This window comes from Melanotaenia boesemani, chromosome 3 (assembly GCF_017639745.1).
Source record: "Melanotaenia boesemani isolate fMelBoe1 chromosome 3, fMelBoe1.pri, whole genome shotgun sequence".
NCBI classification, from domain to species: Eukaryota; Metazoa; Chordata; class Actinopteri; order Atheriniformes; family Melanotaeniidae; genus Melanotaenia; species Melanotaenia boesemani.
The window spans coordinates 18811788-18837687 of NC_055684.1; the positions used below are offsets into that span (position 1 = coordinate 18811788).

The 25900-nt window shown below is 38.8% G+C and overlaps 3 protein-coding genes across 12 annotated transcripts; all 3 read left to right on the forward strand.

Annotated features, from left to right (window-relative positions):
* The first annotated feature begins 42 nt into the window (after positions 1 to 42).
* hp1bp3 (heterochromatin protein 1, binding protein 3) lies at positions 43 to 7800 on the forward strand. Of its 2 annotated transcripts, XM_041980150.1 has the most exons (13): positions 43 to 161; positions 609 to 689; positions 1106 to 1283; positions 2091 to 2153; positions 2257 to 2413; positions 2529 to 2672; positions 2826 to 2885; positions 3134 to 3273; positions 3996 to 4086; positions 4418 to 4577; positions 5687 to 5798; positions 6140 to 6289; positions 6396 to 7800. In XM_041980150.1, exons 2-13 carry the CDS (start codon positions 623 to 625, stop codon positions 6919 to 6921), a joined length of 1848 nt encoding a protein of 615 aa, XP_041836084.1. In that variant the 5' UTR covers positions 43 to 161; positions 609 to 622; the 3' UTR covers positions 6922 to 7800. The 2 variants fall into 2 exon arrangements, with proteins under 2 accessions (XP_041836084.1, XP_041836085.1); XM_041980151.1 differs by lacking the exon at positions 2091 to 2153.
* A 1358-nt stretch (positions 7801 to 9158) lies between these two features.
* Positions 9159 to 16064, forward strand: sh2d5 (SH2 domain containing 5). 7 transcript variants are annotated; one of them, XM_041980154.1, is made up of 10 exons: positions 9159 to 9301; positions 9884 to 9948; positions 10027 to 10107; positions 10185 to 10259; positions 10361 to 10507; positions 12897 to 13097; positions 13397 to 13571; positions 13980 to 14091; positions 14195 to 14354; positions 15178 to 16064. In XM_041980154.1, exons 2-10 carry the CDS (start codon positions 9898 to 9900, stop codon positions 15382 to 15384), a joined length of 1209 nt encoding a protein of 402 aa, XP_041836088.1. In that variant the 5' UTR covers positions 9159 to 9301; positions 9884 to 9897; the 3' UTR covers positions 15385 to 16064. The 7 variants fall into 7 exon arrangements, with proteins under 7 accessions (XP_041836088.1, XP_041836092.1, XP_041836093.1 ...); XM_041980153.1 differs by having other exon boundaries at positions 9167 to 9404; XM_041980157.1 differs by having other exon boundaries at positions 9170 to 9404; positions 13980 to 14085.
* Positions 16065 to 16203: 139 nt separating this feature from the next.
* kif17 (kinesin family member 17) lies at positions 16204 to 24793 on the forward strand. Of its 3 annotated transcripts, XM_041980148.1 has the most exons (15): positions 16204 to 16887; positions 17126 to 17380; positions 17516 to 17662; positions 17824 to 17925; positions 18171 to 18360; positions 18623 to 19075; positions 19240 to 19322; positions 19424 to 19589; positions 19722 to 19819; positions 19950 to 20065; positions 20609 to 20837; positions 22967 to 23225; positions 23328 to 23389; positions 23480 to 23600; positions 24270 to 24793. In XM_041980148.1, the coding sequence occupies exons 2-15, from the start codon at positions 17150 to 17152 to the stop codon at positions 24434 to 24436; spliced, it is 2424 nt and encodes an 807-aa protein (XP_041836082.1). In that variant the 5' UTR covers positions 16204 to 16887; positions 17126 to 17149; the 3' UTR covers positions 24437 to 24793. The 3 variants fall into 3 exon arrangements, with proteins under 3 accessions (XP_041836082.1, XP_041836080.1, XP_041836083.1); XM_041980146.1 differs by having other exon boundaries at positions 16204 to 17380; XM_041980149.1 differs by having other exon boundaries at positions 16204 to 17380; positions 23331 to 23389.
* The last annotated feature ends 1107 nt before the right edge of the window (positions 24794 to 25900 follow it).

Genomic DNA, 25900 nt, shown 5'->3' on the forward strand with positions numbered 1-25900 from the left:
AATATTGTTTTGGTTGTCAGCGGAAATCCTTCGACGTGCTACGTGACGACGCACGTTAGCAACGGTCCAAGCTGGGCGGGGCTCGTTAACTGAGGAATCGAAATAAAGGATCGTGCAGAAATCTACTCGATAGTATTTCACTTTTTCACGATAAGTTAAAGGTAAGTTCAGTTCGTCTAAAAATTAATTGTATACTAAACATATATTTGCACGAATTTGATGCTGGAAAAAGTAGCCGTTTGCGGATTTTTACTCCATTGCATCTGAAAATGAATTTCCTCTCCCTTGTTCGGCGCCATTACTGTGTTCCTGAACCAACGGACAAAATGGCGAATTTGACGAAAAAAATTCCAGCAAGCTTATTCGGCTTGTTCGAACCTTGAGATTTCTTGACAAATGTAAGCGCCACAATACGTCGTCTCGACGGTGGTCTGCTTTTTGCGAAATGGGATATTTTTCTTTCAAGTGAAGGAAAATGAGTCTCAATGAATGAAGTCTGTTTGGCAGGAGTCCATTTAAAGCACGCGCATTTGCAAAAGAGAGAGAGGGGGGGAAAACAGATGGAGCACCCGGCCAATGCTTCACTTAAGTGTTTTTCTGATATTTAGGTCGGTCTACTGTGATGCCAATTCGCCGAGCACCAGCGACTCCTACACAGGAGAAGGCCCCCTCCGCGGCTGCAGAGAAAGGTGAGGCTGGGGTCGACCATCACATGAACCATAGAGGCCCATGAACGCACCATAGTAACTGGCTGGCTATTACAACCCACACTGCCACGCAGTGGTTTAGTGTTATTTCTTCTTTTTCACCACAATATTCTTACACGTTTAACACAGAATAAACTAAGATGGAGAAGACTTCTCATGTTGAGAACAGTTTGATTTTAAATGTTGAAGTTGACCTGATATTAATGAAAATATATTAACTTCTTTATTGATAGTACTTACACATTTACACACAAGTTTCCATTTGTGATTTGCAGATATGAAGATGTTTAAGGATGTTGTCTTTATTAGGAATGTATATTAAAGAAAATGCATGGGTATTGTGCATGCATATATTCAGTTGCTGTATTGTTTCTACCTTGTTTTCAATGTCTCCAAAGAGCCAGAAGCTCCCTCAGAGGAGTCGCCCCCTGCTGACGAGGAGGAGGCAGCATCTTCAGCAGCAACAGCTGATGGTGAGGAGGGTGAGACTGCAGGCGATGCAGAGCCCAAGGAGAATGGAGAAAAGGCTGAAGAAGGAGCCTCTGAAGAGAAAGAAGAAGGGACTCCAAAAAAAGAGTGAGTTGCAACATAGACTTGGTATGCAAGTGTAAACGCTGCGATATTTCACTTTGATAGCACTTTTATCTGTTTATATGATCCTTACCTCTGCTGGATAACAGCAGACTGCTCCTGTTGTGGTTGCAGTGTTGCATTTCCAAAAGAGATGACCTGTCACAGCCACATTCATTCCCTGTATATTAGTTAACAGACAGGTGTGCCCGCAGTCTTGGAGGAGTCCAGGAGGAGACGACGTTGGCGTGACAACAATCCCGATGATTTGTTAAGACCTCAGACAATATTTTACTGCTCAAAGAAAGAGAAAGATGGGGGGGCGGGGGTACCATGGTGTCAGTTTCTGCCTATATGATTGGTTGCCTGAAAGTAGCAGCAGTAAAAACACCAGCAGAAAAAAATTTATCTGTGGTCACTTTGCCTTGTTTGTCTTCGAACACATATTCAATAATAAGGCGTTCCTTTTCAATTTAGCCAAATGTAATCAAACTTTAAAGTTAGTTGCAAGTCTCATTGACAGTTTTTATGGAAATGAGAAATAAAAAAAAAAGAGAAATAAAAAAGAACCTAGGTTTGGGAGATTAAAAAAATTAGCTGCAGATGATTTGGTGGACTAGAGCTTTTCAGATGGTGAAGTTGTGAATTTGATCCTCCTCCTTTCCTTCTCTGACCCTCAACTTGCCAAACCCCTTTCAGCTCACAGATCAGTGGCATTTCGATTCAAGTCAGGCTCAGATTACCATTGTGGTCATTAAGACAGATGTTCTGAAACTTGATTTTGTCTTTCCCGTCGGTGACAAATGGACAAAGTGACAAATGCAAGGACTGCGCGGCTGGACAGTGCGCAACACACTGCTATGTTCTCCTACTAAGGTGAGGATGTGATAAAGATAAGGGTGGTAACAATCACAGTGAAATATCGCTTAGTAAGAGTTGACCAACTTCACTGAACCTGTGTTCCTCCTTCTGGTGGCAGGATGAAGGATGGCTACAAGTATGAGAAATCCAAAACCAAGAAGGTGAAACGGACGATCCCTGCGTGGGCTAGCATCACTTCAAACAAAAACATTCCCATTACCAACTTTGCAGGCACACAGAACAAAGTGGATAACATCCTTATTGAAGCTATAACGGTGTGTAGAAAAATATTTTTAGATGGAAAATCTCATTATATATTTTATTTTGAGATTTTTTTTTTATTTTATTTTATTTTATTTATTGTGATTTGTTGTCTGCTTTTCTTTGCAGTCTTCTAATGATAGGACAGGGGTTTCTTTCCAATCTGTCATGAAATATATGCTGAAAAAATATCCAGGGATGGAGCTTAACAAGAAGAAGTTTCTCATTAAGAAAGCCATGAAGAAGCACTTGGAGAAGGGCACCATCAAACAGGTGAATAATGTTTTAGTTTCAAATTTTTCCCATGTCTCTTTCAGGGAGTGCTATTCTTTTTATGTTTGCATACTTCGTTTCATGGAATATGTTGTTCAATGTATGCTAAAGTATCTCAAGTCTGCTTACTTTTGTTTTTAATCAATTTCACAGCTGAAGGGTAAAGGTCTTTCAGGAACATTTGCCGTTGGAAAGCAGCCTCCCCAGTCTAAGGTGAGTTAAAGATAAATTTGTTCTGGACTGTCTTTTAGAAGAAAGCAGGAAAATCCTTACAGGTTGCCAGGCAACAGAAAAGTTATTTTAAGAGTTATATTTAACTAACTAAGGTAACTAAGCTGTAGTTTCATATTTAAAAGCAAAATTTAAAGGTGATATCAGCCTTCTTGCCTTAGGTATATATTGTGCTTTAATCCTTTCTATCGAATTGTTTTCATCACCGTGTCTGTTGATTATGTTTTTAGAAAGCTGGTCAGAAGCAGGAGTCTCTGGGAGATGCCCTTCCCCTGATCATCACTCGGCTGTGTGAGCCAAAAGAGGCCTCCTATAACCTGATCAAGAAATACCTGGAGCAGCACTTTCCCAGCCTCAACATCGAAAACAGGTAGAACAGAGTGTTGCAGCGAGCTCCTCCCTGTTGACTGTTTCATATTAACAATAAAGGTCCCGAAGAATAAGAATTTTCATTGTTGGTTTGTTGGATATGTTTTTGCAAGATTGTTTTTTTTTTTTTACAATCAAAAGTCCTTCTAACAAACAGAGCCCTCTGGAAACAACTTTTATTAAATGGATTAGATGCAAGCTTAGCCAATGTCTTGCATGAAAAAGAGGCACAAAGAAGTCCTTCATCACACTATGACCATTTGCGCTGCAACACAGCAGTGCAAGTAACATTTAGTTATGTCCATATTTTCCAGATTTGGCTGATCAATAATTATTTTCCCACCTAAAAATGGAGAACGTCCAATATCTTCCAAACCTTACTGTCTCTCTTTTTAATATTGCACTGTTTTTTTTATAATGTACATGTATGCATGTTTAGCCTACATGCAAAACATACTATATACCTATCAACTATATACCTTTTTTTTTTTTTTTTTTTTTTTTAGGTTTTTCCAACTTTTACAAGCTTGCTTTTTCTATTAAAGGCCAGAAATTGTCACAACCAGGGTCTTTATTATTATTATTATAACACCTTTATTGACCAATACATGCTCATATAATCATATATCCATACACCACAGTCAAAATAATGAGTGAAGAGAACCAAAGAAATAAGAGTTTCTCACATTATTGCGTGATTTATAAACTGTGGTTTGATCTTAGGCCAGATATCCTGAAGTCAGCCCTGCTGAGGGCAGTAGAGAAAGGACACCTGGAGCAAATCACTGGGAAAGGAGCCAGAGGGACTTTCCAGGTAAACCTCAATTTTATACTTTTATAATCACTATGTTCCAAAGTGAGAAGCATTTTATGTTATAATATTCTTTAGCTTAGATGCCTCAGTTCTGAAGCAGAGCAAGTTGTGGCTTTTTGTTTATTTAAAAAAAAAAAGTCCATTTAGGATGGTTCATATTTATCAGGTAGTCATGCAGTCACAACATTTTTTGCACTTCATCGGCCTGCAGCTTGGGAAGCACCCACAGTTATGTTGCTCCATTTCAGGGAGAGACCAATCCACCTGTCTGTTTACATTTCATAGGCCACCAGACTATACATGCTAAAATGTTTCTGTCCAACTGTCTCAGCTGAAGCGCACTGGCAACAAGTCTCAACTGAAGGGCAGCACCGTGGAAGACGCAATCACAGTCGCTATCACAGCCATGAATGAGCCTAAAACCTGCAGCACCACATCACTTCGCAGATATCTAATAGATTCCAACAAGGATATGAGGGAGAATCTGTTAGGTAAGAGTCTCTCTGTGTGCACCAGACTTTGCAGGACAGCTGATAACCACTGACTAGTGCTTGTGTTTGCATTTATGCTCTTAATGTTCAAAACAAGAGATTCTAGTCATAAAATAGCACAAATGTGAATTTATCAAAACTACACATAGTTCTTTTACTTATACCCTGCAGACAGTTTTTCCATACCGGAAGCACTTAACCAAATATATATATATATATATATATATATATATATATATATATATATATATATATATATATATATATATATATATATATATATATATATATATATATATATATATATATATATATATATATATATATAATTATGGTGAGTTCAAAGTCATTGTGTAGTTATCAGAACATTGTAGTTTGTTAGCTTACATCTGCATCATTGGATTTCCACATAGTCATTTTATTGACTTTGTCAGTCTGCTAGTCTGTTACTAGCGCAGTTTGTGGTGAAAAGTTGTGAACAGTTTAACTCTTAAGTGGCAGCAGAGATGCCCTCTAGTCAAATCGCCTGAATTATTGCGTGTCTAAACTTGAGACTTATTGTCCTTATAATCCCGAGCATCCGCTCTGTTCCACTGTTGAGTGTGGAAAATATCACATCCCTGCCAATCCTGCACAACTGGATGCAGAATTATTGAAACTCTCCCCACTCTGGTATGACCATTGCTGGTGTGGTCATTTGATGATTCACTGTTGAGCTAATTTCAGGTGTTTTAGCCCTGGTACATTTTGGTTCATTAAAAATTTTAAAGCTTGCGGGACAATTATTTAAACTTATTATACTATCTTTTTGTTTTTGAAATGATCCATTGTGATTAGTCTAGTTTGAAGATTTGTTCAAGCGTCTACTGAAGACCTTCAACTCTGTCTTCCATTTAAATCCCTGTATGCTGGACTGCCAAGCTTCAGCATTTGTACATGTTTTACAGCCTCTTGTGTGTTCTCTAATAGTTCTGAAAAGCAGAAAATGAAATGAATGTTTGGTGTGTCACTTTAATGGCTTTTTTTAAAAGAAATGTCTTTATATTTTGTGCATGAGACCTAAATATACAGAGTGCGAAATGTCCTTAAAAGTGAAATACTTTCTTTAGTGGCCAACCTGAGAAGGACGCTGAAAAAGTGCAAAGTGCTCGGCTGGATGGAGCAGATCACTGGTCATGGCTTCACAGGGACCTACCAGCTTTCCTTCCCATTCTACCCAAGGTATTCCAGCTCCTCATAAGGATAATCCCACTATATAAACATTTAATAATTACTGTTAATTTCTCACATTTTGTCTGGGGTTTAGCTTTAGCAGGCTTTAGCAGGCTGCAAAGTAAGCTATATACAGTAATGAATATCTATAAATCAGACTTATAAATTAGCAGATTTTTCAAGAAAAGTTTCTACAAAAACAAACTTCCGGTTATGTTTTAAAGGGGTTCAAAGATATTTAAAAAAAAAAGAAAACGCTGCCTCAAACAGTAGAAATTTGTTACATCAGGCCTCTTTTATTTGTTTACTTCTTGAAATCTAAACTTCTTTATTCCCATGTCTCTTTTTAGTCCTACCACCCTCTACCCTGACAAGTTTAAAGACATTCCAAAGAAGCCTGCCAAACGAAGGAAGACAGTTGAATCTTCAGATGAAGAGTCTGAGGAAGAGTCTGAAGAGGAGTCCGAGGAGGAGTCTGAGGATGAGGCTCCCCGTAAGAGGTACATGCAGTAGCTTCAAATGTTTGCAAACTTCTTACAAGTGTATGTGATGTTATGATTGCACGCCTACTTACCAAACTTCTCTTCATCTTGATATCACTCTTAGGAAATCACAGAAGAGGCCTCCACCCAAGGCTCGTCGACCTCCTCCAACCAAGAGATCCCGGAGCAGCAGTCAGTCAAAAGCTAAAGGCCGGGGACGTCCACTTGCAAAGAAGTCTCCCGCCAAGAAAGCAGCTTCATCAGCCAGAAAATCAGGGAGGAAACAGTCAGCACCCAAGAAGGAAGCTGCAGCAACACCTAAAGCAACACCTATCAAGAGAGGTGCCCCTGCAAGAAAGCCCAAAACACCAGCTGTTAAAAAGCTCAGCAAAAGGGGGTCTAAGAGACTTGTGTCCAGAGAATCATCCCCCAAGGAGGAACCTACTGAAAGGGCGACACCAAGGAGCAGGTCCAAACCATCTGAATCTGAAGAATCGTCTCCTGAAGAGCCCGTGGTTAAAAAGCAGGCAACCAAAAGTGGATCCAAAAGGCCTGCACCAAAGGTATCACCCGCTGAGGAACCTAAAGTCAAAAAAGAGGCGAAGAGCAGCAAGAAGTCCGCTCGAAAGTCAAAGAGGGGGAGAAACTGAACCTAGGAGCACCTTCTACAAACTGGGCTGTGCTGAATTTACAGCAGTCTGCAGCTTTGTTTCAGTGCTCTATTTTTATTGTGTTCTCCCTTTTTTAAAGGGGAAATAGTTTAGTTTTTATTTCTATTGTAGAATGAGAACATTGTCCTACAAGTTACATTAGCTGTACTTGGAGAGTTTCAGAAATTTCTTTTTAATTACAATGCATAGAAAAGCTTGGTTAGTGTTGCCGTTGAAGCTGCCAGATTGGGAAAGCATAGCAAATTCCAACATACTGTAATTAGCCACGTAGTGATTTCAATTTTATATGTTCTTCATCCATCATAAGTTCTGGCTGCACACTTCCTAAGCTCAAGTTAAATGAGATATCAGTGTTTTGGGATGAAGAAGCTGTTTTTAAGAGTTTAAATGGAAGTTGGAGTTAAATGTTGCCAGTGTTTCTTTTAAAAGACAGAATTTAAGGCTTTTGTCCTGTGTTATGGGACAAAATTACAAAACTTTAAACATGCAGTACTGTATCAGAATCTGAAACATTATCCCAATTTCTTTTGTTTATTATTATTGTAAACATTAACTTAAATTTGATTTCCTTCTTTAAAAAGGATCCCTAGAAAAGCCTGCAGGAGCCATGTTGAGAATAAAGTGGAGGGTGAAATACGTATTCAAGTCTTTGAGGGAAAACAGTCTCAATGTGTGTGTGTGTGTGTGTGTGTATGCGAACATAAAGATTGAACTAACTGAGTCACAGCTGTCACAAGTTATAAGAAACATGTGTTGTGAATAAGAAATAGGATAACAGCTCATACATACCCTGCATGCATGTATTCCTTGTGTTGTTAAGCTTTTTTCCAAGTCATTAATAAAATGGCTATATTTGTACATTCTTGATGTTTCATTATCTGTCATGCATGAATACTGCAACATCTGGCTGCATATTTCCATCCCCTGTTCCCTTCAGGAAAGCTTTCAGGGATTTCCTTCAAATTTGGGCTCAAGGATAACTTGTTTGTAATACCTTGCTCTGAAATTGCAACATGTTTCTGACCATATTTTAATAATTTACATGTTAATGGAACATTTCATGTTCTTCTCTAAAACTATATTTAACTTTACAGAAAGATTTCAGTGATTCCCAGCTGCAATTGCCCTGGACTTTGAAAGATGTGTCACTAGACTTAAGTAATTCACATCCAGGCTTTTCAAGTAGGTTTAAAATAATCTTTAAAATGACCTGGTATAAATCAGAGTTGTGTGTTTAGGAAATCAAAAAGCCTGTCATTCACTTAAATAGCTTTTTGGTTTAAAATTGTTTCCACAGATTAAGAGTGCCTGTTTAACCAAATGAGTTGTACATCTTCTAAATGGTAGCTGAGGAAGCAACATGTTCAGCATCTTCCCCCTGACAGTAATGTAGAGGCAGGAAGTTGAAAACATTGAATTACTTGTACAGAACTTGAGACCTGAGCAAACTATTTTGGTTTTAACTATTGAATTTAATTAACAAAAACTAGTTAGGGTGCAGCTAATTTACAGTTGATATTCAGACTTCATAGTGAAACCAGGTAATCCACCAACACAATTAGCCTAGCCATAAAAACACGTGTAATGAATAAATGAAACTTCTCAGGTGCCTTAACTGCTCATCAGTTCGAGACTCCAGCAGTGTGAAATGCAAGCATGGCGATTTTGTCAGATTCCAGTTTTATTCATCAAGGCAATGCAAGTTTTTTATATAGCACATATAATGTGCAGGAAAATTCAAAGTGCTTAAATTAATAACCACTTATCTGGTTTCGTAGTTTGTATGTCTTGGAGAGGAGCAGATTAAGGGAATGTGATTAGCCTTTGGACCTTCCAGGTTCTTTTTTTTTTTTAAATATTATGTCCATTTTGTGTTCACAGCTCTTTGGATAGTCTTTTTCATGAATAGCCTACATCTGTATAAAGTACATTGTTTTTGGTGTGGACTACGTGTCACAGCTTTTACAGCCAGTTTGTCAAGTTTCCTCTTTCCAAACATTTTCCACGCTGAGCAGTTTTCCTCGATTTATTTTAGCTTTTTAGTTGTATTACATTTTTTTTTAAAATTAATAAATTATAATAAATAAATTTTCTGGGTTCAACATCACTGAAGTAAATAAACTTTGAGAGACTTCGTAGTAAAACTGTGTGTTTTTATCGCTGTGTGTGGCGTGGTCTTGTGTTGCGCAATAACTAGGAATGGAGGTTGGGGGGGAAAATGGAGAGAAACAGCCAGGGCCTGCGATTCAACGCGTCATTTTCCGTGAAAATTCATGGGTAGTTTTCATACAACCCCTTCACCACCTCCCCCTCTTTCCTACGAGCCCCGCCTCTGCACACCTGAGCAACTGGGCACCAGGTAAATCTGAAGCGGACCTCGGTGTACCTTCTGTCAGCTACGAAGTGTGAGGAAGACACACACTAGGTGGAGCAGGAGGAGGCGAAGGCTCCGACTTTGAATCGTGGGTATCTGTGCTCTGAAGATTTGTTGCAATCAAACTAAACTTTATTCACGGCGGGACGTCCTGAGGTACATGTCGGGCGGAAGCGCCTCGAGCAGTCTTGTCATTTTGGTTTAATCCACACACTTTGGTTATCGCACATCGTTTGGGGACATTTCGTGACGGTTTAGCTTAGTTAGGAAGAAACTAAACTTTTTTTCTCTCTCTCTCGTGTACTGGCAATTCTTTAAAGGCAATTACTGCGTCGAAAATGGACCAAAAGGTGCACTGGTCTGCAAATCTGGACGCAGTGGCGAAAATAGCCACTGTGCTCACATTCATGGAATCTGGACTCATCTCCTGCGCTTTCTTGTACATTTTAGGGCGTAAAACAGTCAGTTTTTATGTTATTTAATAATTTTAAACTGTATAGAGTTAATCAAACGAGTGCGTGATATTCCATGTCTCGACATTTGATTTTTCGCTGCCTTGTTTTACAGGATAAACAAACATCATGGGCGAGGCGCCGTTAAGAGAAGATGGTACAGTGACACGATCGGCGGAGGTTTGTCTACAAATATAATGTTTGTCTTTACTGGTGTCTTTGTGTGTTTGCTTTAAACCCGTGTCTTTGCCGGTAAAGTATGTGGGCTCATTTCCTGTGGATGACCGCTGTTTGGATGACCAGATAGAGCAACTGCACACACAGCTGAAATCCCTCAAAGTGAGTAGTAAATATATTTTTTTTTAAACTTCTAACTGGTTATGAACAAAGTACCAGATTTGGCTGTCTTTGATCAGGCATGTAAGAGAAGGAGAGCTGTATGCTTGAAGTTCTCAATTAAAGGAGTGAAGATGTACAATGAGGATGAGACGGTTAGTGTGGTTGTTTTTATTTCTGATGAAAACATACAACAGCTTCATGAGTTTGCTGTATCCTGTTTTAGTCACACTGGTGTCCTTCTTTCTATCTGTAGACCCTCCTGATGGCTCACGCTCTGCGCAGAGTCTCTCTTTCCACCGCCTGCCCCACTGACGCCCAGTTTGCCTTCGTCTCCCATAACCCAGGCAGCACCGACGCCCAGCTCTACTGCCATGTCTTTAAAGCAAGACATGCCAGAGCGGTAAGGAATCTCCAGAGTAACTGTTTTAGCCAAGGTGCTCAAGTTTTACAACAAAGCTCCATGAAGTGGCATCATTTATTGGTTTTCTTAAATCTCGGAACAATCCTTCTTACTTTTGCAGATCGTTCAGGAAGTCCTGACTTCTGTTTTGATCACAGTTAATTTTTTTGTTGCAAAGGCCTTGTAGGAATTATTTCCATCCTCTGGTTTACTTCAGTCAGACCCATACAGTTGCACAAAATGTGAAAAGTTTGTTCTTCACAATTATGTCATGGCAAAAGGCAAGGCACTACTGAGGGCCTTAGATTTTGATGCATATCAGGCAAAAAGTTGCAAGCTGACTTTAGATAGTTTGAACTCCCAAAATCCAGTAAGGCTGTGAGTAAGAGGAGGAAATTTAGCACCTACAATCACCCAAACAGCAAGGTGGTTAATAATCCACATGATCAAAGACGTTCAGGTAACTATGACCAACACAATGTTGTTCTCTTATTGGTTAATGTTTAAATTGACTTACAGGGGACTACTGCATAACAACTGTATCCATAGTAGAGCATAAATATTCTGGTTATCATGAAACACCTCATGTTTGCAGAAAGGAAAACTCTGCATTCTGCTACAAGAACCGTTTCCAATCAGATGGAGCAATTCATGAATTCTGACTCTATGTAAATGTCTGGTGTCTGTCTGTACATGAACTAAATCGCAGTGTGTCATGTCAGAAATTTTGTGGAACAACATGAAGCAATCAGATCAGAGCAGTGGCAGGTGTGTGTGTGTAGAATAGAATAGAATAGAATAGAAATGCTTTATTATTCCCTTCGGAGAGCCCTCAGGGAAATTTGGGTACCAGCAGCAATAAAGCACCAACAGTAAAGCAGGACAAGCACAAGACACAATATATACGGGTACAAAGCAAAATAGAGGCAAATAGAATGCAATAAATATAACAATAATAACAATAAGATAAGTTAAATAAAACAATATAAACAAGCATTGCACACAGTAGAGGTGGTACAGATTCCCAGTTCACTATTGCACGTATAAGTTATTGCAACTGTTTGTGTGGGTTATTGTGCATGTGTTGTATCAGGCGGAGATGTTGATGCAGTGCCGTCAAATGTTTAGAAATTTAAAAATATTAAAACCTTTGGATGGACTACTGAGATATAGATACGTATTTCCCCAGTTACACCAGATTACATCACTTAATCTTCAGCTGGAGGTGTTTAAAGAAAACGTAAATGCTTTTACTGTTGCTTTGTTTTTTGGAACTAGGAGTGGTTTGCTCTTGTGGTGGCTCTCACTGGCTCTCTATTTTCACATTGCAGCTTTAATGGCACTCACCATCCCTGGAAGTGGTCATATCTAAAATGAGGTGTCATTTGAATTCACAATATTATTTAAAAAGGTGACTCTTGTTAAAATTTACCCCTTGTGTGATTGCTGCGATTGAGATTTGTTTCTGTTGCACATAAGCTTATCAATCTGGATTTTAGTCTGTTTTTTTTTTTCTTTCTTACACAGCTCAGATTTTACAGGCATGTTTGCTTTGATTATTCTGTAATGTCTGCTGATATGCTTCTGCTTGAAGGGGAATAATAAAAAACTATGACGCTCAGAACTTGGATGAGGAAAACTGCAGCACTGAGCACAGGCTAACAGCTGCAATGATGTTAGTTTCCAGCAGCTTTTAGTTTACCTAGAAAGTCAAACACTTCCTGTAAGATCTAATTCTAACTGTAAATATTTTCAAACTCATATCACTTGGCGCAATCTCCAGTTGTTTTAATTGTACTTTTTAAAATGTAGTTATTTAAATTCTGTTCAAGCTATGATTGGTTTGGTAAGGCTTTCTTTTTACATGGACTCATGAAAATCAACATTAGGCAGCTTGTATGGAAATCAGTTGAGCAGATCTCTCCTGTACAAATGAAATAAGCTGTTTTTGAATCTGTTTTTAAGAGTCTTCAAATTTCATTCACCCAAAGTGTTTTTTTTAATTGAATTAATAGACAAAGACAATGATATATTAAGTAGTTCGTAGTCTGTAATAGCCATGAAATCAGCCTTTATTACTTGAAGATTAACCATACAATATAAAAACTTAGTAATGAAACATTATACTGCTGAGCCAAAATCAAAACACAAATCTGGTGATAGCCAGAGCTCCAGAACCTGATTTCAACATGACGTAAGAGAATGATGGGATGAAACACAACAGAAATCTTACCCGAATGCACTGGGCCACCAGTGGATTTGGGCTGAACTTGTTCCCAGATATTATCTCAACACTACACACTCCCGTGGGATATTTGCTTACTGAATCACACTATAATTGCTGAAACTTGAGTATAACCTCAGTGTTGTCGTACTTTCTCCTCTATAGGCCCAGTTCCTGAACCTGCTTCTGTGCCGCTGTTTCCAGTTGACTTACTTGGAAAAACACCCCGATGAGGCTCAGGAAGAAGCTGTTGACTCAACGCTTCAACGCAACCCGTCTCTGCTGAACCACGGCTTCCCTCTCAGCGTCAGCGCTCTGGTTTCCTTTAGAAGAGCTCCATTTCGAGGGTTATTACTGAGCACAAAGGTTTGAACCTTTCTCTTTTATTTTTTTCTGGACAACATTAAAACCTAAATTACCCAAATTAAACCTTAACACCTGGGCTTTATTTTAAATGGCAGCACTATGAAATTTAACGGGAATTGATGAGTGTCATGCACCCTGTGAGTCTAAAATCTAATGCAGTTTTAAACTATCCTTTGTCAGGATTAGATTTTTGCAGTTAAAGAACCAAAATGGTGTCGTTACCAAATATCCACCTCAATCATTAACCACTTGCCCTAAGATATTTTCTTTCTTCTTTCTTTATTTTTTTTTATATATAGAAATCTAAAAAAGGTGGCGATGACAGTCAAGATGAAGTTTTTCCCACTTCCTCTCCCTCTCTGATGCGCAAGAAAGTGATCCGCGCCAAGGGGCTGCGTTCTGGTGCTTACCGCTCCTTCACTTTCACACCAGCCAAACAGAGTATTCATCGGGAGCACCTGAGTGTGTCACAAGGTGGGCCAAGAGTTCACAGAGCGCTATCCAGAGTCAAAGAACTGATTAGGTAAAGAAAACCTCTCAGTGTTTTGAGCAGGAGTCTCTCACAGCTGTGGTGTGATGTGAATGCTGATGTCATCTCACATGGGTCAGATAAATCTTCCCAAAGATTCGCACTATTTGTTTGTCACTCTAATCTTGAGTTTGAAGAACTAAAAAAAAGAAGAAGAAGAAAAAAAAAACAACTTTGGTTTTGGGGATTGCTTCATCACCACATTCCTTTCACTGAATGCAGTTTATTCTGGCCCCTTTCCGACACAAACACACTCTTGGAAAATCTATCTTTTTTTCTTTTTTCTTTTTAACCTCTCTTGGGATGAAAACAAATACACAATGATTTGTTTTCTTTTACTCTGTGTGAAACAGGAAAGGATCAAGACAAGATGCCAGCAAAGAGATCCAGGGCTCCAAGCTTGGCCGAAACAGAAGAAGCGTTGGCTCAAGCAGTGTGGTGTTGGGATGGTATCGCAACGTCAGTGTACTGTGCATCTAATCTCATCTAGTCTCCACAGATTTAACTCTTATTGTTATTAAATCGGTGCCATTTTGTTTTTGTTTTTTTTCCCTCTTTGGTGTTGCAGTGACAGCAGCTACTCCCTCCTCGCAGATGATGTTTTAGGATCGTACCTATTGTGCCAACATCCTAAAAAACCTAAATGTGGTTCTCTCGTCATTCGCTTTCCCTCTGGCCTGACCACTCATCTCATAGAAAGCACTCGTAAAGGGAAATTCTTACTGAAGGTAAATGTGAACTTATGGCTGGTTGGTTTCTTTAAATGTTGATAAGCACAGAGTGAATCTGAAGGTCGATATTTTGGATTTTGATAAGGAGGTAAGTCATAAAAGTTCTTCTGAACTCAAACCGTTGGCTTGTTTCCCATAGATATTAATTTTAAATTAGTTTTCTATCAGTATTCACCTTAAAAAATGAATGCAAATTCATGTTTTTATTGATACTTAAATTAAGGCCTTTCAATTCCAGCCCAGTTACAGATATGTTTGTTTAGTTAACCCTTTAAAGCCTGGTGCAAGAAACAAGCCATTTTGTTTAATTTGAAGTTCTTATTTAGCCCTTTAACTAGATGAAATAATAATAAATTGCAGAAATTTAATGTTTATTAACATGTGGTATTCAAAATTATTGTAATGCAAAATTTCTGGTTTGGCTACACATCAAGGGGCAGAAGACCAGTATCATATTGTCTATACCAGGGTTTTGAGCAAAGTTTTTACTATAAGGTGATATAAAAGGTCTCAGAAACTGTATATGTTAAATATTATATGTGCAGTATAAAGGGTTAATCAGTGTTTCAGTTATTTTCAGATATTAATCTGCTGTTCAGTAATGATAGAATCTGGGCTCCCCGACTAAGAAGTATTTCTATATTAGATGTGTAGAACAGATTACATGCAAGAAGCTCTAAACAGCACAAATTTAACTAATTTAACTTAGCTTTAACCCTTAAATCCCCATCATCAAACCAGGACAGTTAAATTACTGTTGGTATTTGAGGTTTTGATTTTGTACAAATTTTTTTTCCCCCCCCATTGGTCCATGGGGTAGAAATGCAAGATGGAGTTCAATTCCATTCCTGAGCTAATTGAACACTACACAGACACCCAGGATGAGCTGCCGTGTCTGCTGAGCTGTGCACGGGTGAACCACTGCTATGAGTGGGAGGAAAATGCCAACACACAGCAGGCTGCAGAGCTACACAAGAGCGCAAACAAAGCCAAAGTGAAAAGTACCCAGATAAAGGAATGGGTGTAAATCTCATGTCTCTGAGACATGAGAATCGCCAACCTCAGAGGATACAAAATAAGTGACACTCTAGAACTTTTTTTGCACATTTATCTCATTTTAAAATCAGTGTTGTGAGGAGGCTATGAAACACAATGCATCCATTATCAGTGTTGGCACTTATGTACACTGTAGTACACCATTTATTTTCATGGTACTTACTTTTCAAAGATATATATATTTACATAATTCAAAATGCATATTTTGTGCTTGATACTTTGATGTTTTCAATAATAAGTTTAAAAATATTTTTAGATGTGCTTGTCAGGCATTTGATTTTTATGTAATGCCAATATTTCACCAAATTTTACCCTTTTCTCAAATTTATTATATTTTTTTATATAGCCTGCATTGCTGTACATTTCATTTAAGACATTGTTGGTAATAATACCTACAATGGTGTGTATTTTCTTGTTAAGGCTAAAACATGGTCATGTTTATCTTAATGATGATGCTTGCAATTTAAACAGATTTTCAGAACCAAAAGTTTCCCCAGAGAATAGTTCACAATTATGTGATTTTTGTTTTCCTGTCTTATTGAATTTTTAATAAGCACTTTGAATTTTTACTCATCTTACAGCTGTCATACTCTTAATCCCTGTTAGACAATAAATCGTGGATGTTTTCTTTTCGGTCCACGTCCTACCAAACACATGGTGTCCCATCATTTACAGCTAAAGTTAGCACAAAAAGCAAGAAAATTTGTGTTAGCTCATTTCGCCCCTTTAATAATACCTGTTTCTGTTGTTAGAAAACCTGATTAGTCACATTTATGAGTTATAAATTGCATACTTTTGTAGAATGAACAACACAACTAAAAATTTGGGTAATGGACATTTTTACATTCATGCTGATCTCCAGCCGGGTCAGATTATTCCACAGCCAGGAGTTCTTGTTACTAGCATGAACAGCCCACCCAAGCTGGTCCCAAGTGTTTAATTGAGGTGAGGTCTGGAGATATTGTGTAATGATCCTTGCTCTGTGGGGGAGGTCCTGGAGGTCCTAGATTCTGGAGATACAGGATTAACACTGGCTCCAGAATTACATTCCCACATCTCTATCAGTTAGGTGCCAGTCATGTATGAGCAAGGATTTTGTTATGACAATTGTCAGGTCAGGGAAGAAGATTCAGCTTATATTTTATTGTACTGTTGACACGCTCAGCCTTGTAATTAAGGAAACAAAGCGTCGTTTGAAACTGTAACCAGAAGAAATGCGGTGTTTTCTTTAAAACGTTTGTTAAATAAATCGCCATGCCTATATGTAAAATGATATAACGGGGTTATAACGGAGTGTAAACTCGGGGTTTACCCTTCTGTGACATCGGTTATTTTCTCAACAAAATGGCCGCCTTTCTGCGATTTCCTCTACACCCCCTCTACGGTCAATTATGGTTGCTAAGCAACTTCACAACGCCGTGGGACAGGACGACCAGAATGTCTGAGGAACCGAAATTAAATGATACGTAATGAGGTGAGTTGGCAAAGCATCAGAAATATTTCTCTCTATTTATTTATTTTTGTGGGTTTTTATCCTTGGCAGACCGCAATATTTTACATGTGGTAGCAGTGAGATGGTAGCTTGTCATATAGATTTTTTTGTGTATGTGTGTGTGCGTGTGTTAGCTAGGAAGGCTCCTGCTAACACTGTTAATCTGTAAATATGTAATGCAAAACGGAACATTTTGACTTCAGGGTTTATTTATTACCAGTTCACGTGAAGTGAATGTTAAGGCATGGGGTCCGAGTCTATTAAGGTGGTGGTCAGGTGCAGGCCCCTGAATGACAGGGAGAAGGCTCTCAACTCTAAGATGGTACTTTCCATGGACCTGAACCGCTGCCAGTGCTTCATTGAAAAACCGGGGGTAGCGGATGAGCCACCCAAACAGTTCACCTTTGATGGGACGTACTACATTAACCAAACAACTGAGCAGATGTACTATGAGATTGCTTATCCTTTAGTTGAGGTAAGTTTCTGTGTTTTGTATTAGAAAAGCAACATGTTGGTCACTGGACACCCTCATTCCAACAGACCTCATTATTTACTTAACATGCTGCTGTCAGTCACAAAGAAAACTACTTAGTTATTTATATTTATACAGGGTGTCACTGAGGGATACAATGGCACTATTTTTGCCTATGGCCAAACTGGAAGTGGCAAGTCTTTCACCATGCAAGGGGTGTCTCAGCCTGCACCCCAAAAAGGCATCATACCTCGTGCTTTTGAACACATCTTTGAGAGCATTCAGGTATGTTGGAAAGCTCCTCTCACCCCTGCAGCAGATCCACAAATACAATGAAAATAGTCTATTTCTGTTTGTTGTTTTCAACTTTTTCTGCTGTGACAATGTTCCAACGTAATAATCAAGGTTCTACTAGAGAATAACTGTTGTGTTTGTGTGTAAACTAGTGTGCGGAAAATACAAAATTCCTTGTGAGGGCGTCCTACCTGGAGATTTACAATGAAGAAATCAGAGATCTTTTGGGAAGTGACACCAAACAGAGATTGGAGGTTGGTCTCTGAAGTTTTAACAAACTAATCAAGCTATTTAGTGTAAGACCAGAAGCCAAAGCTGTTGTTATGATTTGGTTAGAATAATGATTATGAATCCCATTTCATGCACTGTAAGGGGCATATGTTTTGTGCACAATACTTCTAGCTACATTGCCATGGTGACTTTAAAAAAAGTTGTTAAATGTCATGGTGTGCAAACAGATATTGATTGTGTGTGCTCTTTGTGGTTGATGAATACCTAGCTAAAAGAGCACCCAGAACGTGGGGTGTATGTACGGGACCTATCCATGCACACTGTGCACAGTGTGGGGGAGTGTGAGAGAATCATAGAGCAAGGCTGGAAAAACCGAGCAGTGGGCTACACACTGATGAACAAAGATTCTTCCCGCTCTCACTCTATCTTCACAATCTACTTGGAGATCTGCAACACTGGTAAACATGCTAACAGTTATTTTAAAAAATACCAGCAACACTGTATGCTCTCAAATGTGGATGACCTGTATTTGATAAACAAAAACAGTAAGAATTCAATTTTGGTGCTAAAGTCAATTTAGAGATAACTCTGAAACAATAGGAAATATAGGCCCATATATTAAAAAAATTATGTAGCCTGTAGTTTTTATTTCCCCTTTAGTTATAATATTTCAGGATGGACCTTAAAGTTTTCATTTCCTTTTGAAACCCAAATTTTCAGATACAGATGGCCATGATCATTTACGAGCAGGAAAGCTCAACCTTGTGGACCTTGCAGGAAGTGAGCGTCAGTCTAAAACCGGTACTACAGGTGATCGTCTCCGTGAGGCCACAAAGATCAACCTCTCCCTCTCTGCCCTGGGCAACGTCATCTCCGCTCTGGTTGATGGACGCTCCAAGTACATACCATACAGGGACTCGAAGCTGACTCGGCTTTTGCAGGACTCTCTGGGAGGAAACACGCGCACCTTGATGATCGCTTGTCTCTCTCCCGCGGATAACAACTATGAGGAAAGTCTGAGCACACTGCGGTATGCAAACCGGGCCAAGAGCATCCAGAATAGACCTCGAATCAATGAGGATCCCAAGGATGCTCTTCTCCGAGAGTATCGGGAAGAGATCAAGAAGTTACGGACCTTGATCACAGGCCAGCTTGGCACAGCTGATCTGTCATGTGAGTGATTAGTTCTTTAAGTGGCCTTTTGATTAAAAAATAATAATTGTAATTTTATTTTTTAATTTAATGTCTAAATAACCCAATTGTAGATGTTGAAAGAAGGTTAATTTGTATTTGCATAGTGTTTTTCTTTTTTGTCTTTTGAATTGTTTATCATGCAGATGTGCTGGCCGGTCAGTCTCCAGTTGTTCCTTCAAGGTCACAATCCAGCACTACTGAAGAAAAGAAGGAAAAAATAAAAGAGGCAAACACAGACCATTTCCACACTAATATATCACTTCCTTTCTATGCATACATTGTACAAAAAACAGGTGATTTATGGTTTGTATTCCACTCTCTCTTTAGGAGTATGAAGAGAAACTGGCCAAGCTGCAGGCTGAGTACAATGCAGAACAGGAGTCCAAGGCAAAGCTGCAGGAAGACATTGCTGCACTCCGGCGCTCATATGAATCACAGCTGTCTATTCTGGAGAAGGCACAAACCAGCAGGGGGAGCTCTGACCCTAAGAATGGTGAGAAAAAGAGAACCGTGCAGCACAGCTACAGTGTGAATTAGTGTGGTTTCTTATAATTTTTTTTTTTGTCATTACGTTTTTCTATCAACCACATATACTGACTTACATCATATTTATTCTCAACATCAGTGAACTCCAGCTGTATGATTCAAGTTGCTGAAGAAGAATGCTCCCTCAACAACGATCCCATAGGCCACAGTACAGCTGCAGCTACTTCCCAGGCAAAGGTATGGTCAGCCACTGCCTTCTACCTTTACCACTGATAATTCAAATCATGTTACAATTCTGAAATGTGAAGTGAAAATACAGCTATGGATCCAGCTTAATGGGCTGTATTTCCTCATGTTGGTGAGCCAGCCTTTTGTGCCATGTCCTGCAGTCAGTGTCCAAAAAGATTCAGGTGGAGGCGAAATTATACAGTCAGCTGATGTCAGCATTTCCAGACCCCTGGACCAGAAACATGTTCTGGAAAGGTTTGTGAGCTTCCATGGCAAACATACACAAACCTTATCTATGCATATGCAGCATTTCCCAGAGGAATTCCAAAGGGATTAATAAAGTATTTCTGATTCTGATTTATTAATAGTGTGTTTTTGTTTTACATCCTATGTGATACAATGATATAATTATTTCTAAAATGTAACTATATGTAAAAATATAGAATGAAGAACCTTTTTCCAGCTGTATATTGCCTGATATGGAATGAATCTGTAGACACATTTCCACATTACTCAATATTTTACTTGAATACTTCATGATATAATTATTTGGAATTAGTATATTAGTTTAAGGGTTAAGTTTAACATACAAGAAGTATAATACAATTTTATGTATCAACCGTTTTTTTTCCTCATTTTAATTACGTAATAATAGTAGACCTTATCATGGTAGAGATTTTAACTTGAACTGTAATGCTTTTGTGCATGTTCCACAGCAAAGCAATATCCACAGGTATCAAAGTGAAATGCAACCCTCATCCAGCCCTGCACCATCCTTATTCCTCTATCTCTTCCCAGACTGCACCAGCTGGAGCAGGAGGTGTTAGGAGGGGAGCAGGCCGCAAACAAAGAGTTACAGCAGAGACACAGACAGAGGAAGAACCTCGCTGACCAGAGAAGAGATGATCTCATCCATGCTTTGTCAGACAACAGTGAGGAGAGTGAAGATGTGCTGTTGAATGTCTATAATTCAATCCAGGAAGAAGTTCATGCCAAAAACCAGATGCTGGTCAAAGTCCAGAGGAAGGTGGGTTGCACTGGTTACAGGAAAAATGCAGAACTTCTCTGTGGATTAAAAAAAAAAAAAAAAAAAACTTTAATGATGAAGAATGATCTTAATGAAGTCATATGTCATCAGTAAATGATTGCTTTGTTTATATTTAAACTAAACGCAGTGACAAATATTTGAATATGAATATTTATCAATATTTGAACTTTATTTTAATTCAGATAATCTGAATTATACTGGGTTTTTAATTTATTAAGACAATTTTGCTTCTCTTTAACGATAGCTTTATTGTTTAAATCTAAGCCATACTGTCCCAAATCAGTCAAATCTGCCCCAAAATTTAGTGACGCATATACAGATGAAACTCAAAAAATTAGAATATCATGCAAAACTTGATTTATTTCAGTAATTCAACTTAAAAGGGAAACTAATATATTTTATAGACTCATTACATGCAAAGTGATGTATTTCAAGCATTTATTTGTTATAATTTTGATAGTTATGGCTTACAGCTTATGAAAACCCAAAATCTCAGAAAATAAGAAAAGTACAAGAAATAATAAAAAGAAAGGATATTGAATACAGAAATGTTGACCATCTGAAGAGTATAGTCATGCATATGAACTCAGTCCTTGGTTTGAGCCCCTTCTGCATAAACTACTGCCTCAATGCGGCTTGGCATGGATGTCATCAGCCTGTGACACTGCTGGGGTGTAATGGAAGACCAGGATGCTTTATTGCAGCTTTCATCTCTTCTGCATTGCTCGATCTCATGTGTCTCATCTTTCTTTTGGCAATACCCCAGAGATTTTCTGAGGGGCTTAGGTCAGGAGAGTTTGCTGGTCAATAAAGTACAGTAATCCCTTGGTCATTGAACCAGGTTTTGGTTCTTTTGACAGTAAGTCCTGCAGGAAAATAAAGTCAGCATCTCCAAAAAGCTTTTCTGCTGAAGGAAGCATGAAGTGCTCTAAAATCTCCTGGTAGACGCTGTGTTGACTCTGGACTTAATAAAGCAAAGAGGGCCAACAAGCAGCAGCAGATGACACAGCTCCTCAAATCAACAGACTGTGGAAACTTCACGCTGCACTTCAAGTGTGTTGAATTGTTGCCTCTCCATTTTTCCTCCAGATTCTGGTATCTTGATTTCCAAATGAGATGCAAAAATTTCTCATGAGAAAAGACCAGTTAATTTTTTCTTTAGCTCAGGTAAGATGCTTCTGATGTAGCATTTTGTTCAGGAATGGCTTGACAAGAAGAATTTTGAACAACATTTGAAGCCCATGTCCAGGTTCCATTTGTGTGTGGTGGCTCTCGAAGCACTAACTTCAGCTTCAGTCTACTTCTTGTGAAGCCCCCCCTCCTTTAGCTTCATTTTTGAATGGCCTTTTCCCGATGATTCTCACCAGGCTGCTTCATCCCTGCTGGTTGTGCACCTTTTTCTTCCACACCTTTCCCTTCCACTCAACTTTTTATTGATGTGCTTTGATGCAGCACTTTGAGAGCATCCAACTTCTTTTGCAATTACCTTTTGAGGCTTTCCCTCCTTGTGGAGGGTGTCAATGATTGTGATCTGCACAACTTTCAGGTCAGCAGCCCTCCCCATGATTGTGAATTCTACTGAAACAGACTGAGAGACCATTTTGATGCTCAGGAGTCAGAGAATTAGCTGATTAAAGTGTGGCACTTAGAGGCTACAACACTGAACCTTTTGACACTTTTCTAATTTTCTGAGATTTTGATTTATGGGTTTTATAAACCGTAAACTATAAATCATCAAAATTATAACATAAATGCTTAACATATCTCACCCAGCATATGAGTCTATATATTATATTTTAGTTTACCTTTTTTAAGTTGAATTACGAAATTGAATTAAGTTTTGTGTGATATTCAAAGTTTGGAGTTTCTCCTGTATATCCCAACTATACTCTTTCTATATATGGACTTACTGATTTGGTCATTGCATCTTATAGCACATGCAATACATTTTTAAAAAATGGGCTCTGGATATACAGTACAAAATATCAGAGCTTAGATTTAGAGGTAACTGATAGTCTAAACTGAAACCCAGACTGCAGTGTTTAAAGTCTTTTCCTGAATGATATGCTCCGCCATTCAGCCAACTTGACATTAACCTGTTGTAACAGCTGAAAGCAGCCAAACTAGAGATCCGTGACCTGCAGGCGGAATTTGAGGTGGAAAGGAATGATTATTTGGGAACCATTCGCCGGCTTGAGAAGGAAGGCCAGTTGCTGAACAGCCTGCTGGAGCGTATGGTACTCCTGGTGCGCCGTGACTGCAACTATAGCAACCTGGACCGTTTGAAGAAGGAGGCAATTTGGGATGAGGACAACTCCACCTGGAGGCTCCCAGATGTGATGGTGCAGAAAACAATGCTCCCCTCAGGTAAACTATGCAATGAGACAGGCACACGGAGTGAAAGCTTTTCTCAATATAGTTTGTAAATTCTTTCTCTAAATATTTTTCCACTTTACGTCTTTCTCATAGCAGTGGCTCCAAAACCTTCAGCTCGCAGAGGCTCAGGTCCTGATGCTGGAGAGCCATTTATGGTGTGCATGTGTTGAATGGGATTGTTTTTTTACTTAAAATGCCCACACTCAAACATGCAGACAGAGGCTTATTGCTGTATGTTATTGCAGGTGGAAGAGGACAGGTACAAGGAAATGCTGGACCGCAGTGACAGTGAGAACATTGCCAGCAATTACTTCAAGTCAAAAAGAGCCAGCCTGTTGCTGGGAGGGGACACTACAAAGGGACATGGTGAGACATATTATACATACATAATAAGGATATGAAACATTTAGATTTACGGAAGCATAGAGATGTCTCCTAAATAAAAGGAAAATTGAGACTTTATCATGCTATAGCGTGATAGTTTTATTGTAAAAATGTGACACTCATGGTGATACGTTTTGTGGTGAAAACATGGAATATAAACCATGCACTTTTGGGGCACTTCTGGGCTCTTTGAGCCCTTCGTTCTGGCCGCCCTGGATGGTCGGTGCCTGGTGGGGTTGGCGGCTGCTGATCTTGACCTGCTGTGACCTGTGTCTCGTGGCCTTGGGGGGCTCTGGCTGGGGCTTTTCTCTGCCACCCTCTGGGTGGGTCCGGGGTCATCTTCGTAGTGGGGTGGCTGGGGTTCGTGCTCCGGGATTGCTGCTGATCGCCCAGGTCTCTGGGCTGCCCTATTCTGCCTACTCATTCCTCATACTCTGCGTGCTGACAGTCACTGAGTTGTCCAGTGGTTTTATACAGTAAGAGCTACCTTTGTTTACTTTTTTTTTGTGTGTGTTTCTGGTGCTTTGGTTGTTGCTGTGATATGTTTGTTTTGTTTGATTTATGTATGTATGCATGTATGTTAGGAGGTCCTGATGATTGTCAGTGTTAATTTCTTGTAAAAGCCAAAGGAAATTCTCTGTTCTCCTACAGACATTCACTCTCCACCCCTGGTTAGTGGTTCCAACATGAATACCCCAGCCAGCTCAGACCCCATCCTGCCTCGTCCCTTTCGTCTGGAGTCACTGGACATTTCCATATCCAACGGAAAGGTTAAACGCAAGAAAAGCAAGTCTCACATCCATAGTGATGGGATTTGAAATGACTCCAAACTTATGCCATTTGTTTTTGACTTGCAGGATTCTGTCAACTGTAATTAATCAGAGTGCATATAGTAAAACTATCAAATCTAAACTATTTTTCTAGCCACTGTTCGCTAGAAATGTATGGATAATTTTTTATGAGCATGATGTTTATATTGAAATTCTACCTACACCATACTGTCCTTGAATTTTTGCACAATTCTCTTAGATTTTAACAGCTTCTGTTACATTTTAATTCCATGTTTTACAGCTCTTTACAGTTGTTGCTGAGTCAAACACCTAAATGTAATTTACTTTACATAAAGTTGTTTAAACTTGTGTTTGTATATGATGAATAAAATCTTAGCCACTGTCTTTGCTGTGTCTTAGCAAATGTGTAATTGTGCTGTAACAAATAGGTCAGGTTGTCACAGCAGCAATGTTGACAGGTAGGGAGTTATCTCATGTTACACATGAGCTCTGGGTCAGTACTATATACCTTGGTGTAACATAAATATACCATTCATGTTTGTGCCTAAATAATGTATATTTCACATTAATCATTATTAAACTTAGTCTTGGCGCAATATGGGAAAAAAAAAGAAACGTCTTGAAAAGCGTTGATATCAAATGTATTGAAGATTCCTTTCTGTGCCCCACTTCACATACCAGAGTATCAAATGTCTAATTTTGCCTGACTGCAGACATAGACATTGGGCCATTAAGCATGCCTCTTCCCTCATTGAGCGATAACACTTTATCAACCATGGTGGTAATCTCTTGCAACGATTAACCAACATTAATACAGTGGCTTCAGTGCTGTTACATAACAGTCATTAAAAAGATTCTATTAAAAAATAACTGGAGGTATAACACAGGGATGTAAAAAAAAAAAAACAACGAAATAGAAGCAGTGCTCAGCTAGGTTCACGTGGAGGTGGAGCTCAGGATAATGAAAGAAGAGCTGAAGTAAGAAGTCTTACTCATCAACCAAGTGGTCTTTGTAAAATGAGTAGTGTGGTTGATTGTTATTCTGTAATGTGAGCCCTGAATGAAGCACAGAGGTAAACACCGAAAGGGTCTGTGGGTTACTTTAAGCTAATCAAATTCACATTTAAACAGTCAACATGGAGCTGAAGGTAATGTGGAAACTGGGTTGCAAAATTAAAAATGTCACTTTCTTAAATATACAGAAATGGGTTGATGTTGGATTTAAGGCTGTATTCAGACCTTGCATAGATAAAGATTTTAATATGCAATTCATTTTATGTAGACTTTATATTTTCAGTGTTTTATGTGGAATAATTGTCTTTAATTTTAATGTTGATGGACATCTACAGCTTTTAGACAATGAAACCAGTTACATGTAGATAGACCATGCAACTCATTTTTACAGTAAACATAGTTGTAGAAAGGAACAGAGCAATTATTGAGACATAAGATCATGATAATCATATATTGGAAATGGTTCAGGAGTTTACA

Bases quoted from the DNA above. Each gene is read 5' to 3' on its own strand.
- hp1bp3 (XM_041980150.1), top strand. From the start codon at position 623: ATGCCAATTCGCCGAGCACCAGCGACTCCTACACAGGAGAAGGCCCCC. The intron at 2,673-2,825 runs GTGAATAATGTT...TCAATTTCACAG, and splicing joins AGAAGGGCACCATCAAACAG to CTGAAGGGTAAAGGTCTTTC. The intron at 2,886-3,133 runs GTGAGTTAAAGA...TTATGTTTTTAG, and splicing joins AGCAGCCTCCCCAGTCTAAG to AAAGCTGGTCAGAAGCAGGA.
- sh2d5 (XM_041980154.1), top strand. From the start codon at position 9,898: ATGGGCGAGGCGCCGTTAAGAGAAGATGGTACAGTGACACGATCGGCG. The intron at 10,260-10,360 runs GTTAGTGTGGTT...TTCTATCTGTAG, and splicing joins TGTACAATGAGGATGAGACG to ACCCTCCTGATGGCTCACGC. The intron at 13,098-13,396 runs GTTTGAACCTTT...TTTTATATATAG, and splicing joins GGTTATTACTGAGCACAAAG to AAATCTAAAAAAGGTGGCGA.
- kif17 (XM_041980146.1), top strand. From the start codon at position 17,150: ATGGGGTCCGAGTCTATTAAGGTGGTGGTCAGGTGCAGGCCCCTGAAT. The intron at 18,361-18,622 runs GTAAACATGCTA...CCAAATTTTCAG, and splicing joins CTTGGAGATCTGCAACACTG to ATACAGATGGCCATGATCAT. The intron at 20,066-20,608 runs GTTTGTGAGCTT...ATCTCTTCCCAG, and splicing joins CAGAAACATGTTCTGGAAAG to ACTGCACCAGCTGGAGCAGG.